This window comes from Mus musculus, chromosome X (assembly GCF_000001635.26).
Source record: "Mus musculus strain C57BL/6J chromosome X, GRCm38.p6 C57BL/6J".
Lineage (NCBI taxonomy): Eukaryota > Metazoa > Chordata > Mammalia > Rodentia > Muridae > Mus > Mus musculus.
In genome coordinates, this window is record NC_000086.7 from 47,862,481 (window position 1) to 47,886,121 (window position 23,641).

The following is a 23,641-nucleotide window of genomic DNA, read 5'->3' on the forward strand; positions in this document are numbered from 1 at the left end:
AGCATCCAAATGCTGACACCATTGCATACACTAGCAAGATTTTATTAAAAGGACCCAGATGTAGCTGTCTCTTGTGAGACTATGCCGGGGCCTAGCAAACACAGAAGTGGATGCTCACAGTCAGCTAATGGATGGATCACAGGGCTCCCAATGGAGGAGCTAGAGAAAGTAGCCAAGGAGCTAAAGGGATCTGCAACCCTATAGGTGGAACAACATTATGAACTAACCAGTACCCAGGAGCTCTTGACTCTAGCTGCATATATATCAAAAGATGGCCTAGTCAGCCATCACTGGAAAGAGAGGCCCATTGGACTTGCAAACTTTATATGCCCCAGTACAGGGGAACGCCAGGGCCAAAAAGGGGGAGTGGGTGGGCAGGGGAGTGGGGGTGGGTGGGTATGGGGGACTTTTGGTATAGCATTGGAAATGTAAATGAGCTAAATACCTAATAAAAATGGGGGAAAAATGGGAAAAAAAAACAATGAATAGAGAAACAATGAATGGTTATTACTATGTACCTGAAAGAGAGATTTTGTGTTCCTCATTGAGTACCCACCAGCAGTATGCCACATACTGCTCCATTAGCATTATAGGTAGGAGTTAGTCCTCAGAATAAATCATCAAAATAAATGTAATTATTACTTTTTTCATTTTTTCTGACTTATTTTACTTACTAGTTCAGAGTTTGTTTGTTTGTTTGTTTGTTTGTTTATTACAGTTTTTCCTGTGTGTATGTTTGTGCTACATGTGTACCTGGTACCCCTGAAGGCCTGAATAGAGTGTTATATCCCCTGGAACTAGAGTTATGAATGCTGTGAGCTACTATATAGGTGCCAGGAATCAAGCCTGAATCTTCTCTATACAGGAGCAACAACCCTCTTAAACTGCTGAATTGTCTATCCAGCTCTGAATATGAGTATTTCTTTTTTTGTTGTGCTTTTGAGTAGTAGTTGGTTGGGTGGTTGGTTGGTTTGGTTTTGGTTTGGGTATTTTTTGAAACAGTGTTTCTCTATGTAGCCCTAGCTGTCATGAACTTCACTTTGTAGACCAGGCTAGCCTCAAACTCACAGATCCATGAGTGATTAGATTAAAGGTATGTGCCACCACACCTAGCTAAACATGATTATTTCAACTTCAGTAAATTCACTGGCCACTATACTAATAAGTAGAAGGAGATTTAAAGACTCAGACTTTAATTTTTTTAATTTGCTTCTTCATTCTTCTAAAAATATTTCATTCAGCATATTTAACATATTTTGCATTGAAAATAATACCTATTTTCAAGGCTGCTAGAGAAATTTGTAGTAGTTCATACAGAGGTTATTCATGATAGATATACAATTAACTGTAGCCATTATTATTAGAGATCTGTAAGAGATAATAAGACTGTTGGTTTCTGGCGTGAGCATCTTAAACTTATCGAAAAGTTTATTAAGCAAGCTGTCTTTAAGACTTAGAGGCAACTGGGCAGTGGTGGTGCACGCCTTTAATCCCAGCACTCAGGAGACAGAGGTAGGCGGATTTCTGAGTTTGAGGCCAGCCTGGTCTACAAAGTGAGTTCCAGGACAGCCAGGGCTATACATAGAAACCCAATCTGAAAAAGAAAAAAAAAGACATAAAGGCAAAAATGCTCTGAAGGCAGTAGAAAGTTAACGATTAGTCATTGAAAACAGAGTCCAAGATCTCTATAAGATGCTCAAAATAGCAAAATATTTACAATCCTACATATAATATGATGTCTCATAGTATATACCTATGATAAATTTAATTTATAAACCCAGCACAGAAATATAGTCAATGATAATAATAAAATAGAACAAACATGTTATAATACAACATAATTATAAATTATATGAATGTATTTTCTTTCAACAGCAGGAAGTATTTTATACTAAGGATAATGACTGGTATGGAAATTGATGGTATTTAATGCATAGAGATTAATCATTGTTTTTAGTTCTTTGATTTTCTATATTTGGGGGCTATAATTAATCATGAGTAACTGGAATGATAGAAAGCAAAATTGTAGAAAAAGGAGAGGTACTATATAGATTTATAAGATGCTTATGAGACGTGAACTTAAGTTAGAAATACATAGGCAAATGTAGGGGAAACCATAAGAGTGGCTCTCCAGTGAAACCAAGAAATAGTTTCTAATAATGATTAACACATATATTACTGCTAGTATACTCTGATTTTAGCAACTGGAAAGTCATTGAAAACTATGTGCGTAGGTTTCACTCATATGAAATGGAGAACCATCAGCCATTAGTGGGTTTATGAGTAAATAGGAGGTTAGATAGTGAAAATGTAGAGAAAAACTACTTTCAAGAAGGTTAGCTGTCATGAAGAGAAAATCACAGTTAAGGATCCAAAGTTGAAGAAGCAATGATAGATAGGTAGAAGGATGGATGAATGGATGGATGGATGGATGGATGGATGGATGGATGGATGGATGGATGGGTGGATGGATGGGTGGATGGATGGATGGATCAATCGATCAGTCGATCAATAGGGGAGAAAGTGCTTGTGCATACAGTTAAGCACTGGAGAACCCAGGAAAGTTAAATTCACAGGCATCCTTCAAAGGAAAGGGATGTTTAGCATACCATCCTCGAGGAATGCTGGGAATGGACATAGTTTACAACCCGTTAATCCTTTGCTGTCTGATAAGCCAGGATCTGCTCCCATATCTTGCAGAGTTTATGTTTTACTATCTCAGCCCCTTTCCCCCTAAAACATTGAGCATTACTTCTAGGCCATAAAATGCATCCTTGTGAGAGATAGCATTTGTAGTTTGTAAAAGCCTATGTGACTTCTGTTTTAGCTTCGGGGAAGGCCAAATCCTGATTCCCACGGGATTATGTTTACCTCAGTCATTTCCCACAGACCCTCATCTTAAGCATAGTTTCTAAGTCCAGAGAACCCGTCTTAGACATGAAGCCACATGGACTTTATAAAGAGCTTCAATGTAAACATGTCTTAAGCATTGTTGTATTCACAGGGTTGAGTAAATCGTTAACAGAAGATCTGTTTTTCCAAAATTGTGCTATGCTTAAATATGCCAAAAAAAAAAATAAAATAAAATAAACAAGCTAATGTCAGAGTCCAACTTATAACTCAGATACTTCTCAAGGACCCCAGAGAAGCTACTTGAGCATGCTTATGTATTGAGGGAAATGAGACAATAGAGAAGGATGAGTAAAAATTGTTGTTAGTTGTAGGACTAAACCATGGAATAAAGTCCCTAAGGAAACCAGAAATGATGAAATTCAGAGTTTGTGTGGAAGAATTCGCCATTGAGCAAAGAAAAAATAATGCTTTCACTCAGGCAACTGACTAACCAAAATGTACAATGCTTTGGAAGACAGGACCACATGAAGGAATTTATACCTAGTGAGTTCTGTTTGGTCATTCAGAAGAGAGTAGTGCTATATACTGAGCATGGTGGGGAGCAAGAAATGCCTGACATAGAAGTCTTGAGCAATACCTAAATCAGCTGTTAGAATAAAAAAGAAAGAAGACTATAGAAGATCATGTTGAAGGAGTCAATACTATGAAATTCCAGCTTATCCTAGAGAACATGAAACCATAGTGGTTCCCATGTGGAGAGTTGTAGAATTGTCTTAGTATTGAGCAGTCTCAGTACAAAGAAGATCTCTATACTCATACAAGGAAATACCATTACATTTTTCCAATTTGGAGTTGTCAGGGCAGGTGTAACAGAAGAACACGGGTGCAAAAAGTTTCAACAGTAGGAGCAAAGTGTGATCTAAGTATGGAAAATATTGTTTCAGATTGAAGCAGGGCTCTAGGTATTGGAGGTCTCTTCCATGTTACAAAAGAAATAGGAGTATATATAGATGTAAATATTTATCAAAGGATGAAAAATGTTAGCAGCGGTCGCCATCTTGGTCCGGGACCCGCCGAACTTAGGAAATTAGTCTGAACAGGTGAGAGGGTGCGCCAGAGAACCTGACAGCTTCTGGAACAGGCGGAAGCACAGAGGCGCTGAGGCAGCACCCTGTGTGGGCCGGGGACAGCCGGCCACCTTCTGGACCAGAGGACAGGTGCCCGCCCGGCTGGGGAGGCGACCTAAGCCACAGCAGCAGCGGTCGCCATCTTGGTCCGGGACCCGCCGAACTTAGGAAATTAGTCTGAACAGGTGAGAGGGTGCGCCAGAGAACCTGACAGCTTCTGGAACAGGCAGAAGCACAGAGGCGCTGAGGCAGCACCCTGTGTGGGCCGGGGACAGCCGGCCACCTTCCGGACCGTAGGACAGGTGCCCGCCCGGCTGGGGAGGCGACCTAAGCCACAGCAGCAGCGGTCGCCATCTTGGTCCGGGACCCGCCGAACTTAGGAAATTAGTCTGAACAGGTGAGAGGGTGCGCCAGAGAACCTGACAGCTTCTGGAACAGGCGGAAGCACAGAGGCGCTGAGGCAGCACCCTTTGTGGGCCGGGGACAGCCAGCCACCGTCCGGACCGGAGGACAGGTGCCCGCCCGGCTGGGGAGGCGGCCTAAGCCACAGCAGCAGCGGTCGCCATCTTGGTCCGAGACCCGCCGAACTTAGGAAATTAGTCTGAACAGGTGAGAGGGTGCGCCAGAGAACCTGACAGCTTCTGGAACAGGCAGAAGCACAGAGGCGCTGAGGCAGCACCCTGTGTGGGCCGGGGACAGCCGGCCACCTTCCGGACCAGAGGACAGGTGCCCGCCCGGCTGGGGAGGCGACCTAAGCCACAGCAGCAGCGGTCGCCATCTTGGTCCGGGACCCGCCGAACTTAGGAAATTAGTCTGAACAGGTGAGAGGGTGCGCCAGAGAACCTGACAGCTTCTGGAACAGGCAGAAGCACAGAGGCGCTGAGGCAGCACCCTGTGTGGGCCGGGGACAGCCGGCCACCTTCCGGACCGGAGGACAGGTGCCCGCCCGGCTGGGGAGGCGACCTAAGCCACAGCAGCAGCGGTCGCCATCTTGGTCCGGGACCCGCCGAACTTAGGAAATTAGTCTGAACAGGTGAGAGGGTGCGCCAGAGAACCTGACAGCTTCTGGAACAGGCGGAAGCACAGAGGCGCTGAGGCAGCACCCTGTGTGGGCCGGGGACAGCCGGCCACCTTCCGGACCGGAGGACAGGTGCCCACCCGGCAGGGGAGGCGGCCTAAGCCACAGCAGCAGCGGTCGCCATCTTGGTCCCGGGACTCCAAGGAACTTAGGAATTTAGTCTGCTTAGGTGAGAGTCTGTACCACCTGGGAACTGCCAAAGCAACACAGTGTCTGAGAAAGGTCCTGTTTTGGGCCTTCTTCTTCGGCCAGGAGGAGGTCCAAATACAAGATATCTGCGCACCTTCCCTGTAAGAGAGCTTGCCAGCAGAGAGTGCTCTGAGCACTGAAACTCAGAGGAGAGAATCTGTCTCCCAGGTCTGCTGATAGACGGTAACAGAATCACCAGAAGAACAATCTCTAAACAGAGTCAACTATAACTACTAACTCCAGAGATTACCAGATGGCGAAAGGTAAACGGAGGAATCTTACTAACAGGAACCAAGACCACTCACCATCACCAGAACCCAGCACACCCACTTCGCCCAGTCCAGGGAACCCCAACACACCTGAGAACCTAGACCTAGATTTAAAAGCATATCTCATGATGATGGTAGAGGACATCAAGAAGGACTTTAATAAATCACTTAAAGAAATACAGGAGAACACTGCTAAAGAGTTACAAGTCCTTAAAGAAAAACAGGAAAACACAATCAAACAGGTAGAAGTCCTTACAGAAAAAGAGGAAAAAACATACAAACAGGTGATGGAAATGAACAAAACCATACTAGACCTAAAAAGGGAAGTAGACACAATAAAGAAAACTCAAAGCGAGGCAACACTAGAGATAGAAACCCTAGGAAAGAAATCTGGAACCATAGATTTGAGCATCAGCAACAGAATACAAGAGATGGAAGAGAGAATCTCAGGTGCAGAAGATTCCATAGAGAACATCGGCACAACAATCAAAGAAAATGGAAAATGCAAAAAGATCCTAACTCAAAATATCCAGGAAATCCAGGACACAATAAGAAGACCAAACGTACGGATAATAGGAGTGGATGAGAATGAAGATTTTCAACTCAAAGGTCCAGCAAACATCTTCAACAAAATTATTGAAGAAAACTTCCCAAATCTAAAGAATGAGATGCATATGAACATACAAGAAGCCTACAGAACTCCAAATAGACTGGACCAGAAAAGAAATTCCTCCCGACACATAATAATCAGAACATCAAATGCACTAAATAAAGATAGAATACTAAAAGCAGTAAGGGAAAAAGGTCAAGTAACATATAAAGGCAAGCCTATCAGAATTACACCAGATTTTTCACCAGAGACTATGAAAGCCAGAAGAGCCTGGACAGATGTTATACAGACACTAAGAGAACACAAACTGCAGCCCAGGCTACTATACCCAGCCAAACTCTCAATTATCATAGAGGGAGAAACCAAAGTATTCCACGACAAAACCAAATTCACGCATTATCTCTCCACGAATCCAGCCCTTCAAAGGATAATAACAGAAAAAAACCAATACAAGAACGGGAACAACGCCCTAGAAAAAACAAGAAGGTAATCCCTCAACAAACCTAAAAGAAGACAGCCACAAGAACAGAATGCCACCTTTAACAACTAAAATAACAGGAAGCAACAATTACTTTTCCTTAATATCTCTTAACATCAATGGTCTCAACTCGCCAATAAAAAGACATAGACTAACAAACTGGCTACACAAACAAGACCCAACATTTTGCTGCTTACAGGAAACTCATCTCAGAGAAAAAGATAGACACTACCTCAGAATGAAAGACTGGAAAACAATTTTCCAAGCAAATGGTATGAAGAAACAAGCAGGAGTAGCCATCCTAATATCTGATAAGATTGACTTCCAACCCAAAGTCATCAAAAAAGACAAGGAGGGACACTTCATTCTCATCAAAGGTAAAATCCTCCAAGAGGAACTCTCAATTCTGAATATCTATGCTCCAAATACAAGAGCAGCCACATTCACTAAAGAAACTTTAGTAAAGCTCAAAGCACACATTGCGCCTCACACAATAATAGTGGGAGACTTCAACACACCACTTTCACCAATGGACAGATCATGGAAACAGAAACTAAACAGGGACACACTGAAACTAACAGAAGTGATGAAACAAATGGATCTGACAGATATCTACAGAACATTTTACCCTAAAACAAAAGGATATACCTTCTTCTCAGCACCTCATGGTACCTTCTCCAAAATTGACCACATAATAGGTCACAAATCAGGTCTCAACAGATTCAAAAATATTGAAATTGTCCCATGTATCCTATCAGATCACCATGCACTAAGGCTGATCTTCAATAACAAAATAAATAACAGAAAGCCAACATTCACATGGAAACTGAACAACACTCTTCTCAATGATACCTTGGTCAAGGAAGGAATAAAGAAAGAAATTAAAGACTTTTTAGAGTTTAATGAAAATGAAGCCACAACGTACCCAAACCTTTGGGACACAATGAAAGCATTTCTAAGAGGGAAACTCATAGCTATGAGTGCCTTCAAGAAAAAACGGGAGAGAGCACATACTAGCAGCTTGACAACACATCTAAAAGCTCTAGAAAAAAAGGAAGCAAATTCACCCAAGAGGAGTAGACGGCAGGAAATAATCAAACTCAGGGGTGAAATCAACCAAGTGGAAACAAGAAGAACTATTCAAAGAATTAACCAAACGAGGAGTTGGTTCTTTGAGAAAATCAACAAGATAGATAAACCCTTAGCTAGACTCACTAAAGGGCACAGGGACAAAATCCTAATTAACAAAATCAGAAATGAAAAGGGAGACATAACAACAGATCCTGAAGAAATCCAAAACACCATCAGATCCTTCTACAAAAGGCTATACTCAACAAAACTGGAAAACCTGGACGAAATGGACAAATTTCTGGACAGATACCAGGTACCAAAGTTGAATCAGGATCAAGTTGACCTTCTAAACAGTCCCATATCCCCTAAAGAAATAGAAGCAGTTATTAATAGTCTCCCAGCCAAAAAAAGCCCAGGACCAGACGGGTTTAGTGCAGAGTTCTATCAGACCTTCAAAGAAGATCTAACTCCAGTTCTGCACAAACTTTTTCACAAGATAGAAGTAGAAGGTATTCTACCCAACTCATTTTATGAAGCCACTATTACTCTGATACCTAAACCACAGAAAGATCCAACAAAGATAGAGAACTTCAGACCAATTTCTCTTATGAACATCGATGCAAAAATCCTTAATAAAATTCTCGCTAACCGAATCCAAGAACACATTAAAGCAATCATCCATCCTGACCAAGTAGGTTTTATTCCAGGGATGCAGGGATGGTTTAATATACGAAAATCCATCAATGTAATCCATTATATAAACAAACTCAAAGACAAAAACCACATGATCATCTCGTTAGATGCAGAAAAAGCATTTGACAAGATCCAACACCCATTCATGATAAAAGTTCTGGAAAGATCAGGAATTCAAGGCCAATACCTAAACATGATAAAAGCAATCTACAGCAAACCAGTAGCCAACATCAAAGTAAATGGAGAGAAGCTGGAAGCAATCCCACTAAAATCAGGGACTAGACAAGGCTGCCCACTTTCTCCCTACCTTTTCAACATAGTACTTGAAGTATTAGCCAGAGCAATTCGACAACAAAAGGAGATCAAGGGGATACAAATTGGAAAAGAGGAAGTCAAAATATCACTTTTTGCAGATGATATGATAGTATATATAAGTGACCCTAAAAATTCCAACAGAGAACTCCTAAACCTGATAAACAGCTTCGGTGAAGTAGCTGGATATAAAATTAACTCAAACAAGTCAATGGCCTTTCTCTACACAAAGAATAAACAGGCTGAGAAAGAAATTAGGGAAACAACACCCTTCTCAATAGCCACAAATAATATAAAATATCTCGGCGTGACTCTAACGAAGGAAGTGAAAGATCTGTATGATAAAAACTTCAAGTCCCTGAAGAAAGAAATTAAAGAAGATCTCAGAAGATGGAAAGATCTCCCATGCTCATGGATTGGCAGGACCAACATTGTAAAAATGGCTATCTTGCCAAAAGCAATCTACAGATTCAATGCAATCCCCATTAAAATTCCAACTCAATTCTTCAACGAATTAGAAGGAGCAATTTGCAAATTCATCTGGAATAACAAAAAACCGAGGATAGCAAAAACTCTTCTCAAGGATAAAAGAACCTCTGGTGGAATCACCATGCCTGACCTAAAGCTTTACTACAGAGCAATTGTGATAAAAACTGCATGGTACTGGTATAGAGACAGACAAGTGGACCAATGGAATAGAATTGAAGACCCAGAAATGAACCCACACACCTATGGTCACTTGATCTTCGACAAGGGAGCCAAAACCATCCAGTGGAAGAAAGACAGCATTTTCAACAATTGGTGCTGGCACAACTGGTTGTTATCATGTAGAAGAATGCGAATCGATCCATACTTATCTCCTTGTACTAAGGTCAAATCTAAGTGGATCAAGGAACTTCACATAAAACCAGAGACACTGAAACTTATAGAGGAGAAAGTGGGGAAAAGCCTTGAAGATATGGGCACAGGGGAAAAATTCCTGAACAGAACAGCAATGGCTTGTGCTGTAAGATCGAGAATTGACAAATGGGACCTAATGAAACTCCAAAGTTTCTGCAAGGCAAAAGACACTGTCTATAAGACAAAAAGACCACCAACAGACTGGGAAAGGATCTTTACCTATCCTAAATCAGATAGGGGACTAATATCCAACATATATAAAGAACTCAAGAAGGTGGACCTCAGAAAATCAAATAACCCCCTTAAAAAATGGGGCTCAGAACTGAACAAAGAATTCTCACCTGAGGAATACCGAATGGCAGAGAAGCACCTGAAAAAATGTTCAACATCCTTAATCATCAGGGAAATGCAAATCAAAACAACCCTGAGATTCCACCTCACACCAGTGAGAATGGCTAAGATCAAAAATTCAGGTGACAGCAGATGCTGGCGAGGATGTGGAGAAAGAGGAACACTCCTCCATTGTTGGTGGGATTGCAGGCTTGTACAACCACTCTGGAAATCAGTCTGGCGGTTCCTCAGAAAATTGGACATAGTACTACCGGAGGATCCAGCAATACCTCTCCTGGGCATATATCCAGAAGAAGCCCCAACTGGTAAGAAGGACACATGCTCCACTATGTTCATAGCAGCCTTATTTATAATAGCCAGAAACTGGAAAGAACCCAGATGCCCCTCAACAGAGGAATGGATACAGAAAATGTGGTACATCTACACAATGGAGTACTACTCAGCTATTAAAAAGAATGAATTTATGAAATTCCTAGCCAAATGGATGGACCTGGAGAGCATCATCCTGAGTGAGGTAACACAATCACAAAGGAACTCACACAATATGTACTCACTGATAAGTGGATACTAGCCCAAAACCTAGGATACCCACGATATAAGATACAATTTCCTAAACACATGAAACTCAAGAAAAATGAAGACTGAAGTGTGGACACTATGCCCCTCCTTAGAAGTGGGAACAAAACACCCATGGAAGGAGTTACAGAAACAAAGTTTGGAGCTGAGATGAAAGGATGGACCATGTAGAGACTGCCATATCTAGGGATCCACCCCATAATCAGCATCCAAACGCTGACACCATTGCATATACTAGCAAGATTTTATCGAAAGGACCCAGATGTAGCTGTCTCTTGTGAGACTATGCCGGGGCCTAGCAAACACAGAAGTGGATGCTCACAGTCAGCTAATGGATGGATCACAGGGCTCCCAATGGAGGAGCTAGAGAAAGTACCCAAGGAGCTAAAGGGATCTGCAACCCTATAGGTGGAACAACATTATGAACTAACCAGTACCCCTGAGCTCTTGACTCTAGCTGCATATGTATCAAAAGATGGCCTAGTCGGCCATCACTGGAAAGAGAGGCCCATTGGACACGCAGACTTTGTGTGCCCCGGTACAGGGGAACGCCAGGGCCAAAGGGGGGGAGTGGGTGGGTAGGGGAGTGGGGGTGGGTGGGTAAGGGGGACTTTTGGTATAGCATTGGAAATGTAAATGAGCTAAATACCTAATAAAAAATGGAAAAAAAAAATAAAAAAAAATAAAAAAAAATAAAATAAAAAAAAAAAAAAAAAAAAAAAAAAAAAAAAAAAAGAAAAATGTTGACCAGTAAATGTGAGGGCATTACCTGTTCATTACCAGATGATACAGAAGACAGTGGGTGGGAGATGGAACCAAAAGAGGTCTCTTGGTTCTAAAACAGAGGCTTAAACATACCGTGGAAGAGCAGTAGCTCCGAAAGGTTACTTAGCAACAAGGAGAACACTGATACTATCTAAAGAATTTGTAGGATATGAGAGTGAAGAGCCTTCACAAGGAAGGACCACAGAATTATTGAGACCTCTGGAGAGGTCAAGGATATAATAGCTTTGTTCAACATAGAGTTATTACTAAGGCTACTTGGGAGAAACAATGAGTCTGAGACAAGGAGGAAGCCCAAAATTTCAAATTCTATGTATGTTTGTTTTCTTGCTCAATTATATTCCATTAAATTGATTATTGATGCTTATGACCACTATTACTTACTGCATGGAGTCTTTCCACAAGCTTTTGATCACCAAGGCAATTTTTAGTGTCAAACCAAGAATCAAAGTCCTATGGAGGGGTAAAAATTCTACAGTAAGTGCACAAGATTTTTAAAATAAACTCGATATTCTATACATTCATATACAACTAGTATACAAATAATCCACTTTAAATGTACTTTTAAAACACTTTATTGTGATAGTCATAATGTTTTACTTTTATAATATGTGAAAATACTGCAACCATTGACAAAATTTTAATGGCAATGTAAAGTAACACCATCACCTTAGAAAATATTAGGTTTTCCTATATCACATAATGTATATCACATAATGTTATAGCTAGTTAAGAAGAATAGGATATAAAAATCAAGCCTTAAAACCCCTAAATCATTCCATGTGATTTTTCTAATCTCACAAAACTGTGCTGGTAATGAAGAAAAATAATTAGTCTCTCAAATTTAATGAAAAGGTTGGATACACCACTATGAACTGAGTCTCTCTTATCAGTGTGGTAACAATGTGCTATATACAAAATAACAGACAGAATTATCACAAGAGGAGAAACATACAATTTCCCAAAATATGCTTGAGAAAACTAAAATAAGCAAATGAAAGAATCACAAATGGAAAATGTGTAAAATTTAACCTATTTTCTATACTTTGAAAACAGATGTCTCAGGCCAGCAAGATGGCTCTCAGGGTCAGCATAATAACATGAGTTCGATTCCCCAAAACCCACATAAAGATGCTACAAGAGAATTGACTAGATCGAGTTTTCCTCTGATCTCCACACATTCACATATGTATAAATAATAATAATAACAATAAAGGAGAGGGGGAAAGGTGGAAGGAGGGAGAGCATAGATGATTCTGAACATTAGGAATATATATTAAGATGGATGGCTTTAGGCTGGGATGGGAGATCAATAGTAAAGCATTAGCTAAGCACCCTGGCTTCAACCCTGAGCACCACTCCCTCTCACACAAATACTTTGTTTTAAACTTACATCTGCAGAATTAAAGACATCCGGCAATAAAAAATTAAGTAATGCCCAGAGCTCATGCAAGTTATTCTGCAAAGGTGTCCCAGTTAGAAGTAAGCGATTAGTTGACTTGAACTCACGAACAATCTCTGAAAGCTAAAATAAAAATAAAATTTATATAAGCATTGTTCTGGCTCTTGAAATTCAGTTATATACGTCATTAAAATTAATTTTCTATGGAAAGAATAACCGATTTCAGTAGGCATTGCCACAACAAAGCACAACCGAACACTACTATCCTAGACATGTCCACACCTGAAAGAATTCAAATCATATTTACATCTGAGATCCCTCCCCCATCGTGAAAATTTTTAGTTTCTCCATTTTGGGGTTTCAGAAAATCAAATTTCTTCCATTAGATCCAAGCTATCACTTTCTATAACAGCATCTTCTCCCCAACAGCCATCTTCATCTACATGCATAGTTAAGCTCCAACTCTGGCCTTTTCACAATTACTTAGCACCAGAATTGATCTCATTTTCCTTGATCCTATGTATTAAGATTTCAAGTTTTAAGACCACCAAAAAAAATGACAAAAACATAAAATCAGTAATTTTACAAAAAAAATCCTATTTTCATAATGTTCTTAATGAAGCGAATCTTTAACATGCGTCCTTTTATCAAGTATTAGTTCCAATGTGAAATTAGTATGCTCCACCTGGTGGTTTTGCTCCAGTTCTGTCCCTGTTTCTCCCAAAAGTAGCCCAGTGATCCAAAGAGAGGTTCATCATTACAAGTGAAGTTTTTCCTACTGTTGATGAAGTTGAATGGCAACAAATAATTTATAATTTTCAATATTAATACCAGACTCTAATTCACATAAATCAGAAAACTCCCTTTTCTAATCCATAGGAATACATACACATAAGGGAAGTAGCTCCTTGATAAAAAAATAAGTCAATGCAAATGATATTTGTACATCAAATATTCTCAGTGATGTTAAAATAATGTAGCATGACAGAGTTAGGCTGCCAACAGGACAAACTGCAAATAATATCTAATTTGCATTAAAGCTAGTACTTAACTTTTATTGGTTCTGTATTGAATAATTTAGCCTTTATGGGCACTTTCAAAACTAATTATCATTCGCATTCTGTGAATAAAAGCCCAATCTCTGCTACTTAATTTTTATTTTAAACACAGAAAAGTGAACAAGCAAGCAAGATAATGGGACTGAGAACTTACCTTAGATTTTTCATTTTTTATTCTGTGAGCTTCATCGATGACTAAGTATCGCCAGTGAAACTTTTTAAACACAGATTTTTCTTTAATTACCATCTCATAAGAAGTCACGCAAACATCCCACTCTCCTGGCATCATTTCATCACGAATAAAAGCTGCCTAATGCAAAATAAATTGTGTATATTAGATTATGTTGACAAGGGAATTACTGAAAAGAAACTGTCGGAAAAATATTAAGAGCTATATGGAACATCATAGACCACTCTGTCTCATCCATTTGAGAGATAGGAAAATCTCAGGAAAAGGCTCAAAGATAACTTTGTGGCCAATGGTCTAGCTGTGTTGAGAATATACTTATCAACAAAACAAAATCTCACCTTACATGAACTAGAAGAACACTTCATGTCATGAGAGGCCCAAAAGAACATGGGATGACATAGGATCTTAGTGTCACAAAGATCCAAGCACTATCATAGTCTCATTTAACAAGCATATAATATTTAACACATAGTGACATTTCCTGCCTTTGGAGACATCTTATATTTTCCTTCATTTGCCAACAGATAATAATTATGTATTTTGGTAAGGAGTCCCAGAAGCTCCTTAATATTTTTGTGAGGTTCTTAATGTTATTATAAGGCTATGGATGTGGCTTCTTCTCTGTGTAGTAAAGGAAGCTATTAAAAACAGAGATATGCTGGTGAGATCACCCAGTGGTAAAGAGCACTGACTGCTCTTCCGGAGGTCCTGAGTTCAATTCCCAGCAACCACATGGTGGCTCACAACCATCTGTAATGGGATCAAATGCCCTCTTCTGGGGTATCTGAAGACAGCAACAGTATGCTCACATTAAATAAATAAATCTCATTTTTAAAAAGAGACATAATATTTACAACTACTTTTTAATCTTCACAGGCAGTAGCCAACATGGTAGCCAACTTGACTGAAAACATCTGTAGCTGGTATGAATTTCATTCCAGATATTATGGGCCAAAGTAAAACCACAAAATTTTAAAGGAAGCAGAAAAATTTGTATAAAAAGGAACTACTTGGTATTATAATTTCAGAGTTATGGCAAATAAACAAAACCAATGGGTTGTTACAAAGCCTCTACTTTATAATTCACAAACATGCACCAAATGCATTGTTGATTCATTCAACAATATTTATAAGTATCCGGTATGTATTAAAGGATTTCCTAGACTGACACAGTGGACAGAAAAATACCTCTGTAGCCACCTTAGTTATATGCTGAGAAATTGTCACATTTAAAAGGCAATTAAAATTGTAGAGGACTGTTACAGTGGTGGGAAGGATTGGGTACCAGATCTCATTGACCCCTAGTACCACCTTATCCTTGTTTCACTCATTGAAAGGTTCAGCATCATGCTTCCTTGAGAACTTCATGGAATTGAGACTTGTTTTATATTTAATTTAACTCTCTTTTAGAATTTTGAAACTATTGACAAGATTTAGGGTTAAGTATCTTGATAAAATATTGAAGACCACATGACCCAAAGGCTCTTAAAATTGTACACATTGAAACTAATTCATTACACAAACAGTAATTATATGGGAAATTAAACCATATCTGTTTCCGTGTCCACTGGATATGGATTTCTCTGTGATAGATAAAGAAAAACAATACTGCAAGAAATTGCAAGATGACTTTATTCCAACTAGGATCAAGAGAATCTCTTTTTATAGAGACAGGATCAAGAATATCTCTAATGTCACAACTAAAATGTCTTTTATAGTATCGAATTTTTCATTAATAAATACTAGCCTCCTAAAATATTTACTAAAAGCCAGAAAAAATGGGAGGATAAACATATCTACCCCAAATGATACCAAAGTCAAATGGGTTTGCCAATGATCATCTTGAATTTTAGATACATCAACATCAATCTCTAAGAAGTGAATATTAAATAGTAGCAATGACCAGAACAGAATTTTAAGTGACCAATTTGCTATGGAAAAATAGTAGCCTTCAGGAGGAATCAACCTTATGATTCTAAATTTATGAACTCAGTATTTCAATACTTAAATTATTTATAAGTTAAATTTAAATAAATTTAAGTAATTTTTCTTCAAGCAAAAGGATAATGATAAAATTACATAATTCATTATGGGACTATTCCACTGAGAGTATCTCTTGATAATTCATCTATCTAAATATGTAAAATAATACAAACTTTTATTTTAAACTCTGTTCTCTGGGGGCAAAATAAAGACAATTTTCAATAATACTCTTTCTAAGCAAATTATTTTTGTGATTTTTGCATAATTTATTACTTTTTGATTGACTCTACAATCCTAAAATAATTATAGCCTACTAACTGGACAAATAGTTAATATAAATACCTCTTCCTCCATGGCCAAAATCCAAGTTTCTAGTATTATCTGCGAATATATACAGGCATGTTACAAGCCTTGCATATACAAAATGGTGAGGCTCTTTGCAGTCACAGAAGATTTCTATGTATGGACAAGTGTGTGAAGATTTCTATGTATGGACAAGTGTGTGAAGATTTCTATGTATGGACAAGTGTGTGAAGATTTCTATGTATGGACAAGTGTGTGAAGCCAAAACTTTAAATAGCAAAACTTAAGTCATTCCGATTTCCACATTTCTGTCTCCTAAGTACACAAATGATAAAGTGACTAACAGTACATACTAAAAAGTAAACACGCCGGGTGTGGTAGTACATGCCTTTAATCCCAGCAATTGGGAGGCAGAGGCAGGCGAATTTCTGAGTTCGAGGCCAGCCTGGTCTACAAAGTGAGTTCCAGGACAGCCAGGGCTACACAGAAACCCTGTCTCGAAAAAAAAAAAAAAAAAACCCAAACAAACAAAAAAAGTAAACAGAATTCATAAATGTGGTAAGTAAATGAGTTAGTATATGGACAGTACAACAGAGCCTAGCTAGGAGTCAGTCCATCTGAAGGGTCATTTAGTGGTAGTAGTCATAGCTGATGTAAATGTGTTTAACAGGATCGTTATGCAACTGCAGTCTAGAAATAATATTCTTGACCGTCTTTTTAAAAGTAGTTTCTCACTTACTCTCACATCTTTGTCTCCAACGAAACAAATAACACGGAGAGATGGAACCCATCGTTTAAATTCATTCATCCAGTTATGTAAAGTAGACTTGGGAACTAAAACCATGTGGGGTCCAGGAATGTTTCTGTAGTGCTTCAGGTAACCAAGCAAGGCAATGGTTTGTAAAGTCTTCCCAAGACCCTGTATTTATCATCACAAGGGGGGAAAAACATGTAAATACGCTTTTTTAATGAAACACTTTTTTAGAAACAACATTACAAAAAAGTTCTTGCCAATTATCTCACATTAGTGATTAGGTTTCCAGCAATGAAAAGGAAGAGGGACTTTTTAAAAAGAAGAAAAACACAAAACCATTTCAATTCATTATTTGTTGTGAGAGGAGAAGAAAAGAACCAAAAACCTGCAGCCAAGATATTGCTTAATAAATCACTTTTCCATTTAGGGAATGCTGATTCTGTTGAGGAACAAGCAAAATGATCTGTAATCTTTTCTAGTAGATACAAACCTAGGAATTTGGGGGTGCATGTTTCACAAAAATAGACGTCTTTCTAGAGCCTTTTGAGATAGTGACCTTTCTTTCCTATTGTTCTGATCATGGTTCCAGCCCAGGCATTAAATATTCACACTATGCCTTTCAAGAGGCTCATAGCTGTCTATTGATACCCCACACTCTTAAAGACCTTAGGAATCAGAAAGTCACAGAGCACAGCAGTGTGAAGAGACCTTAGAGACCACTAGCTCAGTGTGCTTTTTTTAAAGTAGTATATCAAACACCCATGAGCCTGGCACCTAGCCAGCGGGAACGGGAACTATGCAGTATGCTGTTCAGCCTTTAAAAATAAGAGTCAGCACTTTAAAATAAGAGTTAGGGTGTGGCTCAGTGGGGAGCACATGTTTAGTATGAAGCCCTGGGTTTGATCCCAGCCTCCAGAGTAAAAGTAAACACTAAATAATTAAGCAGCTTTTGCTTAATCTCTAAGCAGAGCACAAAACTTCACTCCATGAATCTAGGCTAAGTGCCACTTTTATGGGCTACATCTTATCTGATAAGTCACTTAGGGTGGATTGTTGTGGACAAGATCCACCAAAACCTTAAAATGCTTAAGAAACTGATTCTACTTCCAGGAATTTTATGATTGCAACGTGAGAAGCACAGAGAAACTAGCAATAAAATTGTCATAGTAGCACTATTATACTGCACTGCTAGCAATCCAAATGGGCAATGTCAGGAGAGAAGTGGAAGGAATCAGTGGGGCCTCCTGAGGACTAGGCGATGGTAAAAGCTTACTTTGACAAAATGTTAGAGATATGAAAAATACATATGAATGTGAAAAGGTCACAATGCCAAATTACACATACCACATGATCTCAATTATACATCTAAAAACAAAACAAAACAAAAAACAAAACCAGTTGTTCCTGTCTGAAAGAACTGCAGGGACAAAAATGGAGAAGAGCCTGAGGAAAAGGACGTCCACTGACAGGCCCAAAGTGGGATCCAGCTCAAGGGGAGGTCCCAAGGCCTGACACTATTACTGAGGCTAAGGAAGGCTCACAAAAAGGGACTTATCATGACTGCCCTCCAAAAGACCCAACAAGCAGCTGAAAGAGTCAGATGCAGTTATTTGCACCCAACCAATGGACATAAGCAGCTGACCCCTGTGGTTAAATTAGGAAAGCCTGGAAGAAGCTGAGGAGAAGGGCAATCCTGTAGGAGGACCAGCAGCCTCAATCTGGACCCCCGAGATCTCTCAGATACTGGAACACCAACCAAGCAGCATACACCAGCTGATATGAGGCCCCCAACACATATATAGCAGAGGACTCAGTCGGAGAAGATGCACCTAACCCTCAAGAGACTGGAGACCCCAAGGAGTGGGGAGGTCTGGTAAGGGAGTGGAGACTCAGAGAGGAGGTGTGGTATGTGGAACAGTCAGAGGGTGGACAAGGAAGGGGGATAAAATCTGGACTGTAAAAAAAGATTAAATAAAATTTTTTAAAGATTAAAAAAGAGAAAAATGTCAAAGAAACATAGCAAAATGTCAACTGTAGTTATTTCTCAATGGCAGAATTGCTATTAATTACTATTACTTAATTTCTTTTTTTTTCTAAATTACATATATTCTCTAAAATGCCTTCCTCTCTTTTAGTACTTAAAACAAGTTAAACATGATGGCATACATATGCAATCTCAGCTTAAGGGGAGGCTGAAGCAAGAGAATGACAAGTTTAAAACTTGAGCAACATACTGGGACCTTATCTCAAGACAAAACATATAAAAGGGACTGGTGTGTAGCCTGGTAATCAAGCACTCGCCTAGCACACACAAGGCCTTAGTTTTAAGCTCCAGTTCTGGAAAGGAAAAGGAAAGGAAAGGGGGAAAGATACTAAAAGATAAGATAGAACTAAAACTTATACGGCATCAGCAGATTCTTGAAGGATCTTTAGATCATTTGTCTTAGACAAGAAGTTCTTGGGGTAAATAATCCTTGTCCTTCTCTTGACAGATAAACCAAGGCCCTCCTACTATGAGCAGAAAATTGCCCTCAACAAAATAATGAGAGTATAAGGGGCTACAAATCCTAGCTTTCAAAAAAAAATGCTCAGCCATATACCAAACAGCTGCTCAGCCATAGATGAGTGTCTATGGAATAGACTATACTAGATGTCATAATATGTATTTCATGGCTTGGCCTTCTGGATAATAGTAATTGAAAATATGCCTCCCAAGTCTCATAGATATTATATTATTGGATTAAATAGATATATAAGTCCCTCTATCCTCTCTTAAGTCAAATTTTAGGAATTTTATCTTAATATACAACTCTGGGCCTTATACAATCCCCTCATGTACTCAATTAGCATCTTATATGACCTTAGTTTTTCTTCAGTTATTTTACAAGCCCATGATTCATTAGCTTATCAAAAGACTGAGACTTGGCACTCTATTGTTATGGAAGCTCAACGCTGAAGCTGAACATTGTGTCTATGCCTATAATCTGAACACTCAGAAGGCTAAGGCAAGAGGATTGAAACCCAGTAGTCTGTGGACATATAATAATGGCAAGTTACAGAACAACTGGGTCTACATTCATTTATGTATGAATTTGTTCATTTATTTACTTATTGTTTGGTTTATATAACCCACTTCATTCCCAAGAAGATGCCAGTTTGCCCGTTATAAAAACATGGGACAAAAATTAATGGTAAAACAGAAATGAAAACTTATCAGGGAAAATTAGACTAGAAGATAAAGCATAAGAAAAGAGAAAAGAAAAAGAAGAGAAGAGAAGAAAAGAAAAGAGAGGAGAGGAGAGGAGAGGAGAGGAGAGGAGAGCCATCAAGGGCAGACTTAGAGGATGAAGAGATGCTCCCTTTTGCCATTGTACTTTTCTCTGGGCTTCTTGGAAGCCAAAGTTCAAACAAAAACGAGAGCAAAGTGAGGTATTGTACCACTTCAGGAAATCTCCATACGATCTTTGAGCCATGCAAAAGGTTATATTCTACAGGTTATTTGAACAGTTGTAGGCGACAAACATTCTTTTGCAGGCTGGAGACATAGTTCAGAGGTTAAGAGCACTTGTTACTCTCACGGAGGACCTGGGTTCAATTAGTGGCACTCATGCGGTGACTCACAACCACCCATAAATCCAGATCCAGGGGATCCTATGCACTCTTCTCTCCTCCCCGGGCACTGCAAACACATGGCACTCATATAGGCAGGCAAGCCTATATGAGTGCCACACATAAAGTAAAATATATAAACCTTAGAAAGTACATTATTTTGCCACTAAATAAAGCTTTTTGGGCATCGGGCTTGAGGAAAATTCAACACATGTAGTTCAAATTTACATGAAAAACTTGTAGTAACTCAGGACATCCTTTGAATACCAGTGCCTTACCATTTCATCAGCTAAAATACCATTGACTCCATTTTCATACAAAGAAATCAACCAGTTTAGTCCTCGGATCTGATAATCTCTCAGCGGTCCTCCTTTCACATCTGAAAACAAAACAAAACAAAAAAAAAAAACGAAGAACCTCTCAGACTTTTATTAGTATACTAAAGGAAATTTGGTTTTCTCCCACTGAACTGCAAAGGCAAACCATGAGTGTGATGAAGTACTCACAGGAAGGGGAGACCTCGAATCTGACACACACATTCGATGTTTTCCTACTCTCTGAGAGAAGCTCCTCATCCTCTTCTTGTTCTGTACGCCTGTGGCGATAGCTAGGTGAAAAGACAAACCCAAGAGATTTCACAGTCACAGCCAAGGCTGAGACACCAAGTCTTTATTTAAAAAGGAATGTGATATCTAGTGTCTGGCATAGAATGTGGTAGAAGCAGTCTACATGGTTTTTTTGTTTGTTTGGTTGGTTGGTTGGGTTTTTTTGTTTGTTTGTTTGGTCGGTTGGTTTTTTAACTAATTAAGTTCTGGTAAGGAAAAATCAATAACAAAGATCATTATCTCCAAAACATATTTACATTGTCAATAACCATGTTATTCATAGAAAGTTATACTGAGCAAATGGAATGGCGAAGGGGGAGAGAAAAAGGGAAAGGGAAGAAAGTGGAAAGAAGACTGCATACTCTCCAACGGAAATCAAGCTCTGCTTGTCATCTTTCTTTACTCGAGGACGAGCCAGTTTCATGTTGAGAGGAGATGTTGGAGACTTCTGTGCTGAAGGCTGAATGAAATGTGCAAAAAGTTCCGTCTGCTTCAGTAAAAACTCAAATCTCTTTGCGCGGTCTGCTTTCTAATTTACAAAGGAGAGGGAAAGGGAAAGAGTTGCTTTTTATGTTCATTCAAAGTTAGTTATTAAACATTTATATTCTGCTTCATTATGCAACATCCTTGGCACTTTTAACATATTAATCTACTGAATTCCCTTTGAAATCCATGAGGTGATCGCTCTGGTCATACCCATTTTACAGATGATAAATTGGAGATACAGGAACATTTCCAAGCTTCCCCAGATTGTAAGTAATCAAATTTTAAAATGCTATGTCAAGTAGTTTGAACAGAAGAAAAATGACCTGACAGATTTAGTAAATGCTCCCAAAAGAAGTATACCCTTGGGATTGGAAGTATAGCGCAGTATTTCCAAGGCCGACAGTTCAATTCTCAGTGCCCAATATGACAGAAAGATCCGAAAGTCAAAATTAGAAAATTAATTCTCTTTCTAAAACATGATCTTTCTTTTTCTCTAACTAAAAAATTGCATCAATTATGTATGTTCTAAAGATAGAAACACATATATATTGGAACCAGGCATGGTGGTACACAACTTTAATCCTAGCATTGCTCTGCAGAGGCAGAAAAATCTCTACGAGTTCAAAGCCAACCTGGTTCACAGAGCAAGTTACAGTACAGCTAGGACTACAAAGAGAGACCTTATCTCAAAAATAATTATAAATGAATGAATAAAATACATATGTTATAATCCATACATACTACAAAGTTTGCAAATTACCAAGCTGCATTTAGAAATAACTGAAATCTAGGCAAAGACTACCAGCTGCTCTCAAAAATATTTTCAATGTCATGGTACAATAATGTAATAACACTTCTTTGAATTACATCAATCTGAAAATTTATATTTTATGCTATTAGTATGTAAGATTTCTACACGAAGAAACAGAACTTAGAGAAAAATATATTCACACATATATGTGAAGTAGTTCATATATATATATATTAAGTATTTCCAACACTTAATGCTGATGTGTAGTCATAATTTCAATAAGTACCTAAGCATTACATATAATCTACACCATCAAAATAAATAGGTTGTTTTATTTTATTTTTATTCTTAGATGCCTATTTGTTTTCTAATAAAAGGAAAAAAGGTGTGGATTTAGATGGGAGGCGAGGTAGGGAGAATCTGAGGTATTAGAGGAAGGAAAAACATAATCAGAATATAGTAAAATAACTATTTTCTATATAAGAAAAATAGAAAAATAAAAATAAACTGGTTCACAACAAAACGTTAAAAGATCAAGAGTTTACTTCATCCTAAACAAAGGAAGAAATAAAGATATTTTTTTCCTTTTACTTAATAGTCACTCTCTGACTATTCAGCAAAGAATACTTGATTACCGGTGAAAAATTAATAACACCAGAAACTTACAGACTTCATTAGCATAGATACAAGACTTAGAAAAGTACATGCAGATCACACGCTGGAAGGAGGCCAAAGCTTCCCCAATTCATGTTATCCTCTCTGGAATGTTGTTCTTAGAATTGTTAAAACATTAACTGTCTCCTTAGATGTGGTCTTAAACATTAAGGCACAGACTCCTGTAAAAATAGCTATCAGCAACTAAAACACATATTTCCTCTCTATTTAGTTTCAAAACTGCAAAAGTAGTCCTTCTGGGGGTGGGGAATCAGTTTCAACTAGCTATTTGGTCCTTGGTGTCTGAAAATTAAACAAGTCACAAAAGCAATATATGGGGCTCAACTAAGATTACACTAGTTAACTATGTAATACATAGTATGTAATGCATTGGGTTAATAAGTCTGAATATGCCTCTAATGTTGTATTACCATACTATATATTTCGGTAATGAATAGCATTTGCTTATATATAATTTAAAAAGGAAAAGTGCTGATCTGGTATTGTGACTGCATTTCCCTCAGGGTACAATGCCACACTGATACTGCCATCCACC

General features: G+C 38.7%; 1 protein-coding gene across 5 annotated transcripts in view; it reads right to left on the reverse strand.

The window, feature by feature from the left end:
* The window catches only part of Smarca1 (SWI/SNF related, matrix associated, actin dependent regulator of chromatin, subfamily a, member 1), an 83,244-nt gene that overhangs the window by 53,111 nt on the left and 6,492 nt on the right, over positions 1-23,641 (reverse strand). For all 5 annotated transcript variants that reach the window (NM_001358618.1, NM_001290708.2, NM_053123.5 and 2 more), the window contains exons 3-9: positions 21,557-21,723; positions 21,096-21,196; positions 20,868-20,968; positions 16,966-17,145; positions 13,905-14,060; positions 12,684-12,815; positions 11,675-11,743 (exon numbers count right to left, since the gene is read on the reverse strand). In NM_001358618.1, coding sequence (NP_001345547.1) covers positions 11,675-11,743; positions 12,684-12,815; positions 13,905-14,060; positions 16,966-17,145; positions 20,868-20,968; positions 21,096-21,196; positions 21,557-21,723 — 906 coding nt within the window. The remainder of the gene's footprint in view (positions 1-11,674; positions 11,744-12,683; positions 12,816-13,904; positions 14,061-16,965; positions 17,146-20,867; positions 20,969-21,095; positions 21,197-21,556; positions 21,724-23,641) is intronic.